Below are 19,205 nucleotides of genomic sequence, written 5' to 3'. Positions count from 1 at the left end.
GATTGGAATGATTTCTTTAGTCTTATGGTATATTCATATACAAAATCTCCCACCTCCATTAGATCCTTGGTTCCTTGTGGTTTCATTAGATCCCTGGTTGATAGATTCCTTCATTCCTTTCCCAAACTCTCTTCTTTTTTTTTTTTTTTTTTTTGTGCTATAGACTTTCAGTTTTATTTGTGCAGATTACATATAATCTTTCAGCTTTCTACATCAATCAGTGGGAAGTAGTACTCAATGTACGACATGCATATGATTTAGCAGACAACCAATAATTGCAATAAGCCAATGACAATTGTGTGCTAAAACTGATGGAAAACACCATTTCATATGTACCCAAAAAAAATCTTACCTAACTTTCAATAAACTGTGTCAGACAAAAGTTCGTTTACGGTATACCTAATTACCAAATATTTAAGCGTGACAGAATTCTAGTGCATGATGATTGACAACCACTATATGATACAGATTTTTCTATTTTTCTTGACATTGTTAATTAGCTTTTAATATGAATCATATAAAACAAATCCAAAGATTTTCATGTATCTATTATGTTGCATTTGGGTAGTGGATTTGGAACTTAGAAGAATTTGGATTGAAAATTTAGTATAAATTGTTTCATGAGATTTGGAAATATCAAGGTTTCATCTTTATCAAAGTTAACTGATTGCGCTTGACACCAGGTAAGAGAAGAAGTGGGCACAGCTGGGTTTACAGTTTCGTTAATGGCCGTTGAGACGGGTTAAGATTTGATAATGGGTTTTCATGACCTCAAAAATGACATAATTATCGACTCTTGCATGGGCCTTGCACAAAGTTACAACTTGAGAGCTTCTAAATGCACCTAACAATTTGATCTGAATACCAGCAGGTCCAGCACCTAATTTTTTATTTGGGCTGTTTGTGAGTGTGAGTGTGAGTGTGTGAGTGTGTGTGTGTGTGTGTGTGTGTGTGTGTGTGTGTGTGTGTGTGTGTGTGAGTGAGAGAGAGAGAGAGAGAGAGAGAGAGAGAGAGAGAGAGAGAGAGAGAGAGAGAGAGAGAGAGAGAGAGAGAGAGAGAGAGAGAGAGATGACAACATTCCATCATTACTATATTAATATTAAGCCACAACAGAAAGGCCAAACAAATCAGTGGTTAGCCTATTACTAACTGGTTTATCATGAGGTTGAAGATATAAACATGTAATGGCAGGAGCAATTGGGGGAAAAAAAAAAATCCAAAATACAAAAAGAAAGTAAGGTGGTGTAGTAGTTCACCATGTCTTGATGTCTGTTCCCTCATATGCTGGCCAAATATGGCCAAACACAAGTGACCTATCATGGTTTCTGCGCCTTGCACAGCCCTTTCTTATTGGGAACTAGAGCAGCAAAAAGAGCACCTGCAATTTTGAAGGTACTTCCTATAGCCTCTACAAACAATATGCACATTTCGCACCTACTTCCGAGGCAGTTGGCAATCAGATAGCCCTACATCATCAGAACACCTATCATGGCAGACCCTCACAAGAAAATGCTCAGGGTGTTCCTGAAACCCCTCATCCTGCAGCCAATCACCCAAGTGTCTCAAGTCAAGCTGATGGGAGGTGGCAAACTTTGTTGCTGGCAACTGTCCAATAGAGGAACCCCGCTATCTACAACATTGCTCGGCCGATTAGTAGCTGAATCAACCGCACTGGTAGTTGCTTGCGGTAGAAGCTGGACAAGGGACCAAAATATTTCTATCCTTGTCACATGCCTATTTGCCTGCAACAAAATTTTAAGATTAGTATCTTAAGGAGAAGAGAATATAATGAACTTCTCTAGCAAGCCTTTTATTTATGGGAGAATATATGTCTTTTACTTTAGGTTTACCTCAACAATGAAGCGTGCCCATATCTTATCCTCTCGACTTTCTATCACCCCCTTCAAGATATTTAACCCAAATCCCCGGATTATTTCTGCTATCTCAAGAAAGGAACCTTGTTCCTCACAAAGCATCTGCAACAGTGAATAGATGTTGCAGTCAGGAGATCAAATACTTAAGGTTGACAGAAGACTTGAAGGGAACTTATTTTGGTTCATATGCCTTTGACAGTTTGACATTCGAACATACCTCGATAAGCATTTGGCCAGGCGAACTAAGGTCCTCAACTATTATAGGGCAAACCACTGTTTGACCATCAACTGCTAATGCCCATGTATTACCACCACATCTGGTGCTGTTGTCTTTTAGAACCACACCATTCTCCTGGCCAATCAGCTGCAAAATCCATGCAAATTATTGTAACATTAGTTAATAAACATCACACATCAGATTTTTCGGACTTGTCCTGCATAATAACAGAAATAATTAAATCAACTAACCTTTGGATCATAAACATGTTTGAGCTTATCTGCATATTTTGTCACACCTTGCAAGAAAATCATGTATTTGATGGTCCGGTCCAACAAAGAATCAATGCTACACTGTTTCATCAACCGAACATATGAATGTCAAAAAATTTCACTAGGAACACATTGTATTATCTGCCAATAGGAGAAAATGGTTTGCATCTCTTTCAAGAAAAATTTCCAAAGAATCAAACACTTTCCCACTCTAAGATCTATTGAAAGCAAAGACAAAAGAGTAAGTACCTTGCCACCATTAGGGATGATCCCTCTCAACTCTGTGATACGATCTTGGATCTGCTGACGATCCTTGGGCCTTGGTCGAGTACTCTCCCCAGGCCTTGCCCTTTTCCTGGTGGTCTTTGTGTTTTCCTCAGGCTTCTGTGGTTTTGCTTGAACAGAACTTCTAGCATTGACACTATAGCTATCATCAATCCATAAACCGACCTGTGATTTCGGGAGAACCTCCTTGTTTGGTACAAGACTGTTTGTCTTGTCCAGGTTATATAAAACTTCCATTGAATGCATGCTCCCACCAGAGCCAGCAAGCCTTGCCAACTGAACCTGATTACTGTTCACAGATGAACTTTCTGATTTCCTTTTTCTAGTGGTGAATGATTGGTCCTCTAGACCGCATTTAATCAAGGAGCTGGAAGTAGTATTCATACCATTTAAAAGCTCTTCCAGTCCTAATTCTGAGAATAACCCTTTCCGGGGGCCAGCCATGGAACCAACTTCCAACTCTGGCACGCACTTGGACAAAGCAGTACCAGTAGCCAAGCAGCCACCACTGACTACTGGCATTATGATATCTTCCCAACACTCCCCAACTTGACCACACCCGAAATCTGGTCCCAAAACATCAAACATTTCATTTTCAGCACTCTGTCTTATCATAGATTTCTGTTGTCCATCAGCACTGAATGTATTTGTAATGGAACTTTGCATAGAATTAGCTGGATGCTTGATTGGAACATCGATAGACATATCACCTTTAACCAGACTTGATGAAACTGAAGTACCTTGTATCACTTGTGAGAGGTCATCATTCAGTGTGGTTGCCATTCCATTGTGGCTCTGTTCTGGTGAAGCAAACCACTGGGAAAGATCATCCACCATGTAGAATTTCGAGAGATCTGTCGTATGATCAGCTGGATAAAACTCCACAGGGAATCCATGCAGAGATTGCTGGTTATCCATCTGAATAGGTTTCTCTAAGTCAGCCAATGAAGTGAATGTTGAGTCCACCTGAACATTCTGAGCTGTATTTCTGGAAGATTCAAGAGAATCCTGAACCTTCATTTCAGATGCTAACTGTGAGTCGGATGATGTCAAAAAAGAACATTCAGTACTCCATAACCAGGGGGGTTTATAAGCTGAGTCAATGTTATCAGATGATGTAGACTGTAGATTCATTGCAGAAATACTATTTCCTCTTAGCTCTTTACAATTATCACCAGAAGTCAGGGTGGCACTCCCTTTGTAGGAATTCCCAGATGAAATTATGGAAGCAAACAACTCATATAGATCATTAGTTTCATTGTTCAAAGATGAAGGTGCATTTGCCAAAGGAATGAGCCCATCAAGATTTTCCATCTCCCGGAACAACCTTTTTGTTTCATCCAAAAATTCTAGCCTCTCCATAATCTGCAAATTGTAATAGCAGCATAGTCAAGAAGTATTCAGCCATGCCATACCCACAAATGATGGTTTTGAACGTGCATGTGATATACTGAAAATACTGTATAAACACCAAATTAAGCAAACTAGATTTGGTCAACATGGTCTCATTTGAACATAAGAACGCCCACATATGCATAAATGCTTCCATTCAACTACCTTTTCAGTGGATCCAAACTGAATTACTCCTCGTGGTTCCACAGAGATTGTTGCAATTGTCTGCAAATTAAATGTAATGGTCAATAAATATGGCTTATGACTGGATGAAGAAAAGTATGCAACAAATATAGCTTCAAATGTCTGTAAAAGCTACAGAGCTCATAAGATTTATCATAAATTCCAAATAATCATGCTTCTTTTCAAAAGGAAGAGGAAAAAAATATTAAAAGGAAATAATGAGTACCTTTATACCAGAGGAAAATTGGCAACCAAGCTCAGAATCATCCTGTACAATGAGAGGAAATTCTAGATAATTAAACAACTAATTCCCAAAATTAAGACAAGAATTGATAGCAAAAATTTGAGAAATTCAACAAGAACTTTGATGTCCTATCAACTTTGATGTTGGTTAAAAACTGAAGAAGAGATACCTGAAGCACATCTTGACTTTCAATAAAATTGCACGAATTCCATGAATTCCATTCTCCATTTTGGGCATCTGAATGCATCCATCGGTGCTTCCCAGTGAAAGCAGTTTGGCCAATAATACTATTTTACACAACAACAAGATCACCCCTGTTACAACTTTCTAATGCTTGCTTGAAAAAACAAAACTAAAAAAGAGATCTTGCGGGATGAAAAAAAAATTGTGTTCAAGTTTTATGGATTTTATGATAGGAAAAAGAAGAAAACAATGTATTGGAATGTGGAAGATGAGTGACTGAAATGGAGTACAATATTGGGCTTACCCTTCTCCAAGCATGTGGACCTGTAGAAGCATATTGTCAATCACTGTTCCCACGTGCTCTTCATAATAGACATCTCCCAAGGTCAACAACCTGAAGCATCTCAAGCCCAGAAATTGTTATGAGCAAAACCATGGATACACACAAATACACAATTAATGTCAGATTGGAAACCATTAAATCCTTAATAATCCCAAATACCAAATTTGAACTTCAATAGATACCAAAAAGAGCTTTTTCAACATCTAAACAGAATAGCTAGCATGCAGAAAATAATATAACCAAAATTTGAAAGGAAAATGGCAACAGAAAAAGTAAGTTTTAACCATTTTAAAGCATATCATTTCCAGTCATGTTTTCAAATTCTCATTTGTTATACCATTTCATTCTGCACGTGAAAAGTAATCCCAAGGAAATTAAAAAATTAGATTTTTATAAACCTCCAGATGCATTAAGAAAAGAATGTGTACCCAAATCCCACAAGAAGAAAAAACAGGCAACAAACCAGAGGGATAGTAAAGTGAAATGGGAAAGAGAGAAAATACATCTTTGGCAAAACAGTGTAAGTTGGAGAAAGTGAGAAACCAAATGATAAAAACAATAAATCAACAAACAAAAAAGTATTTGCTTTAAAAAATAAAATAAAATAAGAAGGGGACAGAAAGAAAGAAACTTACATGGAATTTCTCTGATCAAAGCGCCAGAAGACCCCATAAGACCACCCATTACTAACACAAAGACTCTTAAGCGTGTCTTTAAGCACTGAACCTTTCCCAGCCTCACCCATTTCACCAGCCAAATCCACCATACCAATCCCAAACCTCACCAACCCAAACACATATGAGGACCCGGGTCCGAGTCAACCGGGCAGCTGGACTCAGTCACCAAGAACCCAGAAAAACCCAACTCTTATTTTTGTCTAAATCTTATTGCTTGCTCCTTGAACAAAGAGAAAACAAAAGCAGAAGTTGTTTTCCTGCTGCTGCTGCAACAAAAACAAGGAAAAGGGGATGACAGTTGGAAGAGTCTGAATAACAAAACACAAATATCAAGATCCTGGTGGGTTTTATAAAACACAGAGAGAGTGATGCAAGAAATTTAGAAACAGGAAGTGGTCGGTTAGAGAGAGTGAGAGTTTGAGATTAAAAGAAAGGTTTTTATATAGAAGAAGGTGGTGGCTTTGCTTTGGCTTTGCTTTTGTATTATTGTCTTTATGAAACCTCAGAAACAAAAACAAAAAATAAAATGAAAATGAAATCTGATCGATACACTCCGAAGATGAAGGGGAAGACTGAGATCTTTGGGTATTAATTTAGTGCGTTAATATCTTTGTCTTCTTGGAAACTTGGACTTGCCGGTGACTGGTCGGTCCCATTGGTCCGCCCCAATCCCTTTCAGTTGATTTACCGGCAATAGCCGGTCATTATGGTTGATTTTCTCGTAAGCAACTATTCAATCCCAAGAGATATTAAAATTTCGTGAGATGTGATTACTATACGATAAAATGGGGAAGATGAAAAGGAAAATCTAGGGGGTTTTATTGCATAATTATTAGGAAAATTTGATTTTAATTTATAATTTACTCCTGAAATATATTCTGTGTTTATCATTATGGGACAGATGTTGTGAATCAAAGAGCATTAATTCTTTTGGTAAAAAAAAAAAAGAGTATTAATTCTTATACAATATTATGGACTTAATTAACCAAGAAGAAAATTTTGGTGGTGATTCTAATCTTTTTTATATCAGTAGATATGTATTAATTAATTTGCCTAATCTCAAATTAAATCATTTGAAGAGAACATTTAAGATATGCGTAAATCTTTATTTAAGTTTTTTGAATGCCTTATAATATAAATTTTTTTATATAAAAATAAGGATTCGAACTTAAAACTTCTTCAACAGAAAAATTCATATTTATAATAGAAAGTTAAACATGTTCAAAAACAATTGTCAATAAACCGTATGAGATTTCTCAATTTGTACACATCTTATCAACATTTTTATGTGGAAATTGCATGAGGCAAAAAGAAAGTGATTAAAGTTACGTAATAAGTTTTCACAAAAAAAAAAAAGTTACTAATGGTGTCCAATGTGTTTTAGGTCTATTAAATTTAGGATGTAATAACCTAAAGAAGAACCTCACAAAGGCTAACCAAATTTTCCTCTGTTCTAAATTGGAAGATTTTGGTTTATATTTACAATTAAGAAAAATGTGGAGGCTCTAACTCTAATGGTTTAGTATTTCATATATAAAATTTTCTTCTAAAATGGATGCATCCATATTTTTTTTCGTGAATATCCATCGTCGAGCACTTGATAATGGTTTTTTTATAATAGTTGAGCATTGCAAGAAGCGTTTGCAGCTGCTTCTACAGTCTTTTTTGGGGTATATGTATGTAAATGTTCACCTCATACCCTCTTAGAGTATATTATATAACTTGTGAAAACTGCATAACCATTCAAAATTACAGAGTTAAATCTTTACATAAAGTCGACATATCAGTGCTAAATACTTGTAAAAAAAGTAAAAATACACAATCGAGTACTCAACAATAGCTGTCAAGCTCTCGGCATTTGGTATCAGAAAAAAAAAAAAAATTTGTTGTTCTCCTAAGAGAATTACTGTTCTCATATACACGACAAAAGTTCAATAATTATTCTTTTCTTTCCTGAATAGAGATGTAAAAAAATACAATTTGATATCCCCACAAGTAAATAGAAAATGGGGATAAAAAATAGGGTGATTTAACATACAGGTATTGGTACCTAAATTTATTAACCAAAACCACCTAAAACCTCATTCTTTCTTTGCAGGCCAACTACCACAATCTTATTATTCATTTGCGGACACCACACCCATTATATCCCAAAATATCATCCGAAAATAGACATAAAAAAAACATAACATGCAGACATCTTCCAAAATACCAGCATCAACGCATCACCAAAAAACAAAAACTGAAACTACAAATCCGCAACTCCAATAAACTGTAGAAACCTGCAGTTTCAGTTCACTTACAGTTCCATAAACTGTAGAAACTGCAATTTAGGGTAAACCCAAAAAACTGAAACTGAAACTGCAAGTCTGCAACTCCAATAAACTGTAGTTTCAACTCTAACAAATTGCAGTTTCTGCACTTTCAGTTCACTTGTAGTTTCAGAAATTGCAGAAACTGAAACTGCAAGTCCGCAATTTCAATAAACTGCAGTTTCAACTCTAATAAATTGCAGTTTCAGTTCACTTGCAGTTTCAAAAAGTTCACTTGCAGTTCCAGAAACTAAACTGCAGTTTCAGTTCACTTATCAAGGTCTGTGCATGAATATGTTTAGGTTCTTGATTTTTTTTGTTTAGTTCAGTTTCTGAAACTGCAGTTTTCTGCAGTTTCAGAAACTGAACTAAACAAAAAAAATCAAGAACCTAAACATACTCATGCACAGACCTTGATAAGAAGATAGAAAAGTCAAGATCTGAATTATTTGATTAATTGATAAATTGAATCGAAATTAGTGGCGAGCAGCAGCAAAATGGCAAAGCTGGATGACGAGAAGATTGCGGAGCTGCTCGTGGTGGTGGTGTTCGTCCTGGAGGTGCTTGCTCTGCGAAGAAGAAGAACAAGAAGATGATGAAGAAGAAAGAGAAAAGAGACATAGTGGGGGGGATAAAGAGAGAAGATGAGCGTGAAGAGAGAATATAGAAGAAAGAGAATGACAAAAATGAAATAAAATGGCAATTGACCAGATTTCAAGATAGCAACTTACCTTGTTATTAAAAAAAATTAATTGGTGTACTAGAGAATAAAAATAATAAATAAAAGGTAGCTTAGGGTAATTAATTCAAAAAAATATTCCCAATATGAAACAATGAAAAGCACGCAATAACTCACGAGAAGGTCAGCATCAAAAAGCCACAAAATACAAAACCCTACGTCCCTATCTATCTGAACTCAAAAAAGAAAAAAAACACAGCACAGCCTACTAAACATTGAAGTGGCAATGATATTATTATGCAAAATCTTCTTTGCCCATTATTACTTCTATAAATATACATCCTAATGCAATGAATAGAAAAAGCCACTTGCTAACTTGCGCCACAAATCCCTGGCGCACCCTCAGACCACCCCAGTGTATCACCCAAACTCGGGTCTTGCGGACCACAAGCCTACGCACAGCTGCGCAAGTTAGTAACACCGATTATTATAATCCATGGACGGTGCAACTTTATAGCATCCTTATTTTACTATGGCTTTCTAAGAATACCATAACCATATTATTCTGCTTAATTTTCTTCTTTTTTGTTTTTCTTATATTTTCATTCAATTTAAACTCACACTTTCTATCCTCTTTCTCTCTTTTGTACGTATGACAAAATAATGTACTATTTTTATAGCTTCAATAGCAATAAGCTACTAAAATTAATTTGAGTTACATTAGAAATTGTTTGTCATGAGCCATCATCCTATACACTTGATTCATAACTTTTTCAAATGAATAAGAATAGAGGACCATTAATGTATAATAAAAATGATATTCATACCAGCTGTATTATTAGTTTCATGATTATAGCCTTAATCTATTAGGAAAAATGATTAAATTGCAAGGCAAATGAAAAATATTGATGAGAGCTTCAGTTTGCATCTAAAAAAGAAAAATACTCAATACATCCATGATTCAATGATCTGAAAAATAAATTACACTTATATTATAAATCTACCTATGTGTATACTTATTAATATATTTATTTTAATAATATTACGGTACTACGATTACACCTAAAATAATTTTCAAAATGTGATAGAGAAATTTGGTTTACTCTTGTAGCAGTGAGTAATTAAGTGACAATTGTAAGACCATCATCCATTTGGGTGCATCATGTGGTCATTAAGCAATCAAGATGATGGATGATGTGATGGTTGGGGGAAGAGTGGTGGCGGCTAATGGTTATAATGGGCAAGTGGTCATCGCCGGAACACCAAGATTTTGGGCCAGAGAATATTCCGGATGGGAAGAGCTGAGAATGAGATGTTGGTGGGGGCCAGTGGGGGAGGGGTGGAGGTGGGTCCCATCCTCGGGAAATGTAACATTATAAAAGTGCAAAGGGATAGTGTTGGTGGGGTGGTCCCCAGCTATAGGGTTGTGGGGTTTGTAGGGATCATCTTCTGATTTCACGTCCCCCCCCCCCCCCCCCCCCCCTCGTTTCCTACGACTGCAAGTCTACAACAACTCTACACTCTATACAAGAAAGAAGAGCATGTATGCCAATAATTAATTAATTGGCAATTGCCTACAATTTTAATTCATGTATTTACATATATCTAATCCATCAATCATCATGAAGATGATGGGTATCAACGGTTGATGGTCCATTCATGTTCTACACATGTGAATCAACTCGATCAACTAGTGTGCATTTCCATTGGGAAAAAAAAAAACGAAGAGAAAAATCATTAAGTGTGCAATGTGCATGGTTCATTAGTCACTAATCCCATTTTTAAAGGTTTTTTATTTGATATTTTGATAGATTTGATTTTTAGAGTATAAATTGTCCTCACATTTTAGGTTTTCCTGTTGTTTATTTATCTAATTCAACATTCAAATCTTCACCTAAGTATTGATGTGATTCTTCCTATAGTATAAATATTACTGATGTCATTTAAGATGATTTCTTAATTTTTATGGAATTTAAAATTGATCTTTGTTGTTTGTTATATTTTTTTTTTCTTTTTATTTAGTAAAAAAGAAAGACAAAAGTTACATATATAAATCTTATACTGAATGTCGGGTTAAATTAAGTATGTACATCATCATTAAGTTATAAACCCCGTCTTTTGGTACCTGGTACATCTATTCTACATACTAATTGAAGTATATGTATGCAAATTCTCATTCAATTTGGAATATACCCTTTATCCCATATCCCCTTGTACCAATTGAATTATGGTTGATGGCTATACATGTACAGTTCCATATATATATATATATGTTGATCAAAACAAAAATGCATTATGCTGGTGAAAAGAGATCTTATGCAATATTTATGAATAGGGCTGGAAACCAAGTATATATATATGTATATCTTCTTCTTATATTCCTCTGTTCACAATTCATAGCCTTTTGAATCTGATGCATTGCCCCATATTGGTGAGCCACGGCAACCTGCACAATTTGTTTTATGCTCCCATAGGGCTTAGTCAATGACTTCAGTCTTAATTGATACAGCTAGCTAGATAGTTCAAATTAACCAAAGCTAGCTACAATATTAATTGAAACAAGTGCTCTCTCTCTCTCTCTCTCTCTCTCTCTCTCTCTCTCTCTCTCTCTGTGTAGGGTATCCAAGGTCCCAAACTCTAAAAGCTTAGGGGACATCCATTATTCTTCATAATAGAATGAAAAGAATGTTTGGTTCACCGCTGCATGAGATGTATATCTATATGGGTCCCCATACATATATCCCAATCTCCTAGCTAGTCTGAGAATCTTGACCTTAATTGCACAGTGCATTACTACACCACCACCACCAAATTGGCAAACCCCTTCTTTACTCTTCTTCCCTAATTTAGACCTTTCACACTCTTATTTCATGTCTCCTACTCATCTCTCACCCAATCCCCACCCTCCATCTCAATCCTATTTCAATAAATTACCCAAATAGCTAAGGACCACCTTCTTTAACTTCTTTTTTGGCCCCATTTCTAATTAATTTGCGGAAACAATAAAGCATATATACATGATTGAGACTCACATCTAATACCTTTGTTTTTCTAGAACATGTTCATTTTGGTGTTTATTTGATAGTTAGCAACTAAGCACTGTTAATTATAAGGTCTCTCTGGCTTTTAAGCCATCCTTAATTAGCAGCACCTCATTTTTGTGTTAGTGGGTGGGTGTGTGTGTCAGAGTGGGAGGGTGTGAGAGAGACCCACAAGTGATTGCAACCCAAAGTTGATGATCCATTTTTTCTTAGCATCACCACCCTTCATATATCTTTATCTACCAAAGGGACTATGATTTTGTCTCCTGAGGACAACACACGCTTCATCATAGCCGTTGAGAATTAAGTCAACGGCATCGAAAAGTTTGGCTTTAACACTTTATTTTTTTCTGCTAAAAAAAGGGAGGAATTGAAATCCAGCAGGAGGATTTGGATTGTTGGTTTTGTCTTTCCCTTTATTCTTTCACTTTAATTTTGTTTGTGAAGAGCAAAGAATAAACAAAGCCTGATTAATTAAGAACCAAATTGTTTAGTTGGTGACAGTGTGGATAAAATGAAGGGTCCTCCATATGATGATTGGAATGACCAATTCTGGTCTTACTTAAGTGTTTAATAATTGTGTCATACTGATATTTAGATGTTAAAGCTTATTTCCTTGGGAAAACATGCCTTGTCCTAAGAAATAAAGGGTAGGGGGCCTATTTAAGGGGTACTGGACAGAAACCATTATTCATAGTCATAATGTTATGTTTTCTTTCAAATAAAAGTGGCACATGTGATTAGTGCATTTCTAATTTCCCAAGTTTGACTTGCAATAATGCAATATTAATACATACTTCAACAATAGCTATTCCCCAATATTAGATAGAAATTATTTTTTAATCTTATATGTTTTCGTCATCCAAGTTGTACTAATATTGTCTTCAACTTAGCCATTTTTAATGTGTACATATGTGGAGTTTCATTTTAAAAGGCATTGATGCAACATAAACAAGTATATATCTCACTAATATATTCATAGCTATTGAGATAATTGTATTTGATTCATGAGTAATTGCACAAGACTGCAACTATATAGCTGTTCATAGCTGATCATTTTACATTACTTTGAACTTTGTCCCATGCATGCATGTATAACCACTTTCCCCAAAATTCCAACTATTGGAAATTGTTGAATTTATTTAATTTGCTACTACATTCTATATCATGCAGGTGCATGTATTCTTCTTCCAACTAAAAAAAAGTTATGGATTTTATTTATATAAGTTTGGATAGTTTAATTACTTATATATATAATTGCCCCCTTAATCAATGGATGACAAAGGTTTTGATAAATACCTATATAGCTAGCTAAATAGCTGCTATCAACCTCTTCTTGGCTACTTTGCATGTGAACTGATGAGACTTAATTTTACTGCAGAGAATAACATATATAATTTGAATTGTAAGTTTGACCCATATATTAATTATAATTAAGTAGCACTGGGTAAAGAATGTTTAAAATAAATAAAGTTATCATTTTAGATAATAACATGTGTACTCATGCTAGATTCTCTTCTTAAAAAGGCTGAAACTTTTTAAGCTTTAATTAATGGGATTCTCTACAAAAGCTAGTTATCACTGAAAGCATGTTTTTTTCTTTGCTGGTTTGATTGAATTTCCTTCAACAATAACTTAATATAATAATTTTATAGTTAATCCATGTTAAAAACTAATGACAAAGTACCTTTTTCTTCTCTTTTTGGTTTTAGTCCGAGTAGTTTACAGCAAATTGAGTTCCCTACAATAATTCACACACACAATCAGTTTATTTCATTAGCATATTAATATTCTTTAATTTGAATTGTCATATAGTTTGATATATATGGTACATTGTCAAATTTTGAATTTAGATAATACATTTAAACTAAAAATTCATTTAATTAGTCAAATAGTTTAGATTACCAATCTAATAATTATGAAAACCATTTTTTTGAGTGTACTCATTATGTTGTTTGTTGGACCTTCCCCCTCTCTATATTGTTTTCAACCTCATGCCTAAGGGCTCTTGGTGTCATTTGGTCCAAGGAAAAGGAAGATGGGTTTTATCTTAATTGGTTGAAATCTTGTCTTGGATTTCTCTTGTTGAAATCTTACAAGGAATCTCAGTGCTCTTTATTGGAAGCCAAAGCTGACAAAGCATTTGAGAGCTGCCACATAAGCTTTATAATGTCCAATAAAAGTTCAGCACAAATAAATGCCAATCTTATGGCCTCTCTCTCACGTTACCATCAAAGGGAATACAATGCCACACCAAGCCAAACTCAAAGCAAATCTGTGGTTTAATTTGAAAGCTCTACATTCCATTCTAATCAAGAGTTTAAATAGGTCCAACAATAAATCACAAATCTAAATATCGCTGCTAAAAAGTGAATTCGTTGATCCTAAATTTTAAAAATAAAATAAAATTTGTATGACATTATAATTAAAGAAATTAGAATATTTAATTCAAATCAATTGACAATTGGTAGAGATGTCCAAATTTTTATAAACTATTATGTAAGACTTTATATTCTTGATATAAGATCTATAACATAAATTCTTACTCTAAAATTTTCCTCAAATCAATTTATGGACCAATATGGCAATATTGGCAATATATATCAACATTGTCCTTGGTTATGTGTATATGTAGGCATTTACAAAGGAAATGCATAATTAGGTAACAAGTTGGAAGCTAGCTAGAAGTTGAAAGACCAGTTGAAATGCAAAATGATATTTGGGTTGGTAGCTAGGGAAAGTATGCATTATGATTACTATATATGTGTGTGTATATATGGCTTATCTTGCTTTGTTCAAACAACCGCCAACCAATAACAAACAGAGTCACATAAACTTTGGGCTGTAAAAGTTAAAACTAGAACAAATAGAATACCCTCTGATATTGGCAGTACGTACTGTAATACTGTGTGTGGTGTGTCAGTTCACATTTGGGTTAGTGCATCTATAAAACCATGGACCCTCTCTCTCTCTCTCTCTCTCTCTCTCTCTCTCTCTCTCTCTCTCGCCTACACAGCCTTCAATAAGGTGGAGCTCACTGGAGACTGTGAGCTAGTCAAGGTGGTTACCCTGGCATATATAGCTTAGCTTAGCTCCCTAGCTCCTCACTAGCTTTTAACAGTTTGTCTGGATTTTACGTCAAGGAGAGGGCTCCAATAAGTGAATTTTTTATCTAACTAAATCTTAGGGTACTACATGCATTTTAATAATTAAGCATCATACCTTTAATAGAAGTGGAGCCTTCAACATTACGCTATATTTAAATCGATCCAGCTCAATCGGTACAAATCCAACTCCAATTCTAAAAAATTATTCGAGTAAAATTGATCTCCCCTAGGAGTAAAGATAATCATTAAGTTAGGTAAAGATAAACATAAATTCTAGCTCAATCTAAATTAAAATTCTATTTAACAAACAGGGATAAAAAAGTTTACAACTTCTAAGTTTGATGTGACTTTGACTGATCTAATAAATTAATTTAGTGCCGTGAAAATTGATTTAGGATACTCAATTATCAAAAAAAAAAAAAAATTTACAACTGGAATAACTTATAAATAACATATATCAACTCGAATATTCTTTTAGTGGAGAGGAGGATTTTATTAACAAAAGAGCGAGAGAGATTAAAAACCCCATTAATGATCCAATGATGATATATTGATGCAATCAAGAAGGTGGTCTCCCCTCTCCCATCCCCTCACCTCTGCTACTAGCAGGCGGCAGGCCCAGCCGTACCCACAGGTCCCTCCCCCGGCCACGTGGACCCCACCTCCATTCGAAACAAACAAAACTAGTGGGTTGCCCCTTTTTTTTCTTTTACTCTGGCCCATTACCCGATAACCCGAAACACCATCCGACAATCATTTTTTTCACCCCCCGTCTAAAACTGTGCGTATCGCCAGAGAATGTCTACTACGCTAATTACAAAACCATTGTGAATTGCGCTAAAAGCCATCTATGATTTCTCTTTCACAAACAACTCTCTTGCTTACAAAATATTGATCAAAATTCAAAGCCTTTTCTTCCATGTACACACACCTCTATGCAAGTCTAGTAATTAATATCTGCAATGTGAATGTATATTATTGTTAATTTATGAATGCTAATTATACGGCTGAGGAAGTATCATAATTAATTTAATTATTTTATGGATAATGGGGTTCGCATGAGGGCGGTTGTGAATTCCAAACAACACACTAATTATGGGATTGGAATTTCAAAATTTTATATTGGAGGTGGAGGGCACTCAACAAATGAATTGCCCTATTCGTTGGACTACTTAGTAGATAACTAGATAAGAGTCAAGTCTTTGATAGAGCCATAGTGTAATTATTGTGATCATTAGTATAAAATGAAATTGTTTTTTAATTAGAGTAATTTTATGTAGAGGATAGTTTAACTAAGACTTGGCCAGTTTGGTATTGCTGTGTGAAAAAACAGCTGTGCGGTAAAATAGCTGTGAAGTAAAGTCAGCTGTAAAGTAAAGCAGTTGAGTGTTTGGTAAAGTATGTTTTCAAAAGTGCTGTGAGTGCAAAAAACAGTATCAAAGTGTTTGGTAAATGTTAATGTAAAAGTGCTGTGACTGTGTACAATTACTAAAATAAACATGATGCTAAAAATGTCTTTCACTTATTTGTTTGGTAAAAATAAAATGTGTTTTACTTGTTTTTAAAATTGTTGGCTACAAATTTTTATTAGCATTAATTTTTCTAATAACAACATTATTAAATAACTATGTCTATTATTTTTTTAGGTATATTATAATTTTAATCGTGCAAATAAAATATCATAATTAATTATCACAATATAAAATATAAGTAACAATTAACATATTTTTTAATTTAAAATAAACAAATTAAAAATATAGAAATCAATGAGGATATTATGGGTAAAATAAAATATTCATTGTTGCTGTGATTCACTGCAGCTTTCAAAAACACCTAAAAACCTGCTTTCTGTTTTTGTTGTGGGGAAAAGCAGTTTTTAATTTTTTTACCAAACACCAAAACTGCTGTAGGTGATTGAGAATTGTCATCCACAGCAACTTTTGGGTATTCCACCGCAATCCCAAACGGGGCCTCAGAGACACAATTAATAGTTGATTTTGTAAGATTGTGAAATTAATAATTTAATTAAGTAAATTCAACCATTATTTTTTATATGAGCCGAATTAATGTGCATATACTCAAAAATTAATTATTAATATGATAACTATTTAGAACATATAAGTAAAAGAAGCCTGTTTTGTTTTGTTTTTGATAAGTTGATGGACATTTCATCACATAAAAAAAGGATAAATTATCTACCAAAACATCAACCAACCATTTAGGACAAACCTTCCAAACCACTTAATCTAAACAAGACAAAGCCGCATGGTTACATATGTGAGGGCTAACCTAGAAATGCACAAATGTCATATTAAAATGCCAACCTAGAAATACCTTACCATCTCTTGAATAATGTTGTACCATATTGATTTCATTCTCACAAAGGCGAGAACCATCTACATTTTGCATGATTCTCACAAGTAAAATTTAGTGATGAACTAGCATGGTTGGTCACTAGTTCAACACTATTTGTGATCAATGTTAATTTGGTCATCAATTGTTTAACTTTTAATTTTATTGTCGTGTGACCTTCAAGTGAATTCTATTTATATCAAATACGAAGAAAAAAAAAAAAAGAATGAACTATATAGTGTACAAAATCTTGGAAATAAATGTGGTATAGAATATAGATAATTGTATTATTATTATTATTATTTTTTCACGTTACTGCCATGTGCAAAACTTGTACTAAGCAAAATACCTGCATGAGTGCCATTTTCAGTTGTGGTACTGGCTCTGGGTTTTCCCATCAGCCACAAAAGCGTATGGATCACCCATCACTTTGGTGCTCGAGCATCGAAAACGCGATTCTCTTCCTCAAGCCCCGACACGTGGCGTGCGGATGATGTTGATGGATGCGTCAATCAGACGGCGGTCGTTTTGAGAGCCCGTGCCGGTGATAAGGGGAACAAACAGCCGGACGGTTCAGATGCTTTTTCTATTTCCGCACTGTGATTCGTCAGTGCCGGTCTGGGAGGGAGGGGCTCGCTGCTGGGGGGACCAGCTTAAGAGTGTGTGGGCCCCACGGTGGGATGTTGACGCCACGTCATGTGTCATGCTGGACGGAATGATGACCCTGTCAGGTACGATGATGGAGGTAGACGTCATCGCTTTGCTTTCTTCTGAGGGATGTCTAGTTTTGTCATTTTCGTACTTCATTTAATTGGCACGTGTGAGAGCCGATTATTCTCTCCTGGACTCCCTCTCTTCTGCCTCTATTGAAGCTCCAGAGTAACTGTGAAATGGGCTTGTTATGTACATAGTTTTTTTAGACATGATTGCCATCCAGCTCCCACAGGTCCATGAACAAATGGGTTTGGGTCTTGAAATTCAACTTGGGCTTCCAAGCCCGAGTCAATCAACATGGATTCATACATTGGGACATTACGTCATATTCTTATTTTTATTGAATCAACTGTTATCTATGAGATTTGAATTCATGACCTCTCCGACTAAGAGAGACATACTGATACCATTCCAAACCAAATAATAACTGAAATCTACGCCGGTCACTAGAGACTAGAGCACTACATTGAGGTCTAATAAATGATTAAGTGAAGTCTCTCACAAAACAATGGATCTCACTTATAAACGTTTTCATTGAAATCCATGCCGGTCGTATCAAATAAATCTTGCAAATAACTCTATTTAAACTCATACACAAATTAGGAGAACTTTCGTCTATACCCTCTATAATCACGTGTTAGATCACACAATGAGAAAGAGGTTGATACAGAGAAAATATATACCCGTTACAAACAAAAATGTTCTCAACAATTAAGGGTCAAGAGAAATGCTCAGTCTCATAAAGAAGTCATTTTTTTCTTTAATAAAAGAAAGGCCATTATTATTCACCATCTTGTACATAGTAGCTAATTGGGTGGAGCTAGAGTACAACAGCAATGGTTTCCACCAGCTGGGCTGGGAACACACTTCACAGCAGAAGGATTAATATTATTCATCCCCATCAACATGGCAGAGCACATTGGGCCACACTCCTCTCTGTCCTTGCATTCACCGGCCCAAAGGCAACCCTCTACGCTCACATCTTTTGGGTTCAATCCATTGTCCAAATCAGACTCGTCGTCGAAATTACAAAGATCGCTTTCTGCAATATCACAAAAACACATACCATGTTTAGAATATACAAAGGCAATAAAGTAACTTAACATGTCTAATTAATTAGATCTCTCAGTGTTTGTGAGAAAGGGAGAGATTGAGCATACCAGGAGGGTCTGCAATGGCAAGAAAGAAGAGCTGGAGGAAGATGAGAAGAACAGCAAGCAAATGAAACTTGGATATAGGCATAGCCATAATTTTGACACCCAAATGGGTGTGACTACTAGTGACTCTTAAGGAAGCTAGCAGAGTTGGGTCATATAGGGACTGAGGTACC

The 19,205-nt window shown here is 35.3% G+C and overlaps 1 protein-coding gene across 1 annotated transcript; it reads right to left on the bottom strand.

Moving 5' to 3' along the window:
* Positions 1–1,180: 1,180 nt before the first annotated feature.
* LOC147274322 (Serine/threonine-protein kinase WNK (With No Lysine)-like protein) lies at positions 1,181–5,748 on the bottom strand. Its single transcript, XM_086227365.1, has 10 exons — positions 5,629–5,748; positions 4,955–5,044; positions 4,637–4,754; positions 4,450–4,491; positions 4,206–4,265; positions 2,613–4,013; positions 2,343–2,444; positions 2,092–2,238; positions 1,851–1,976; positions 1,181–1,742 (listed from the first exon to the last, which is right to left on the bottom strand). Exons 1-10 carry the CDS (start codon positions 5,736–5,738, stop codon positions 1,563–1,565), a joined length of 2,376 nt encoding a protein of 791 aa, XP_086083491.1. The 5' UTR covers positions 5,739–5,748; the 3' UTR covers positions 1,181–1,562.
* Positions 5,749–19,205: the final 13,457 nt, after the last annotated feature.

This window comes from Dryas octopetala, chromosome 9, assembly GCF_963921425.1.
Source record: "Dryas octopetala chromosome 9, drDryOcto1.1, whole genome shotgun sequence".
Lineage (NCBI taxonomy): Eukaryota > Viridiplantae > Streptophyta > Magnoliopsida > Rosales > Rosaceae > Dryas > Dryas octopetala.
Note: the sequence above shows the minus strand (reverse complement) of the source record. Positions and strands in the feature narration are given on the sequence as shown.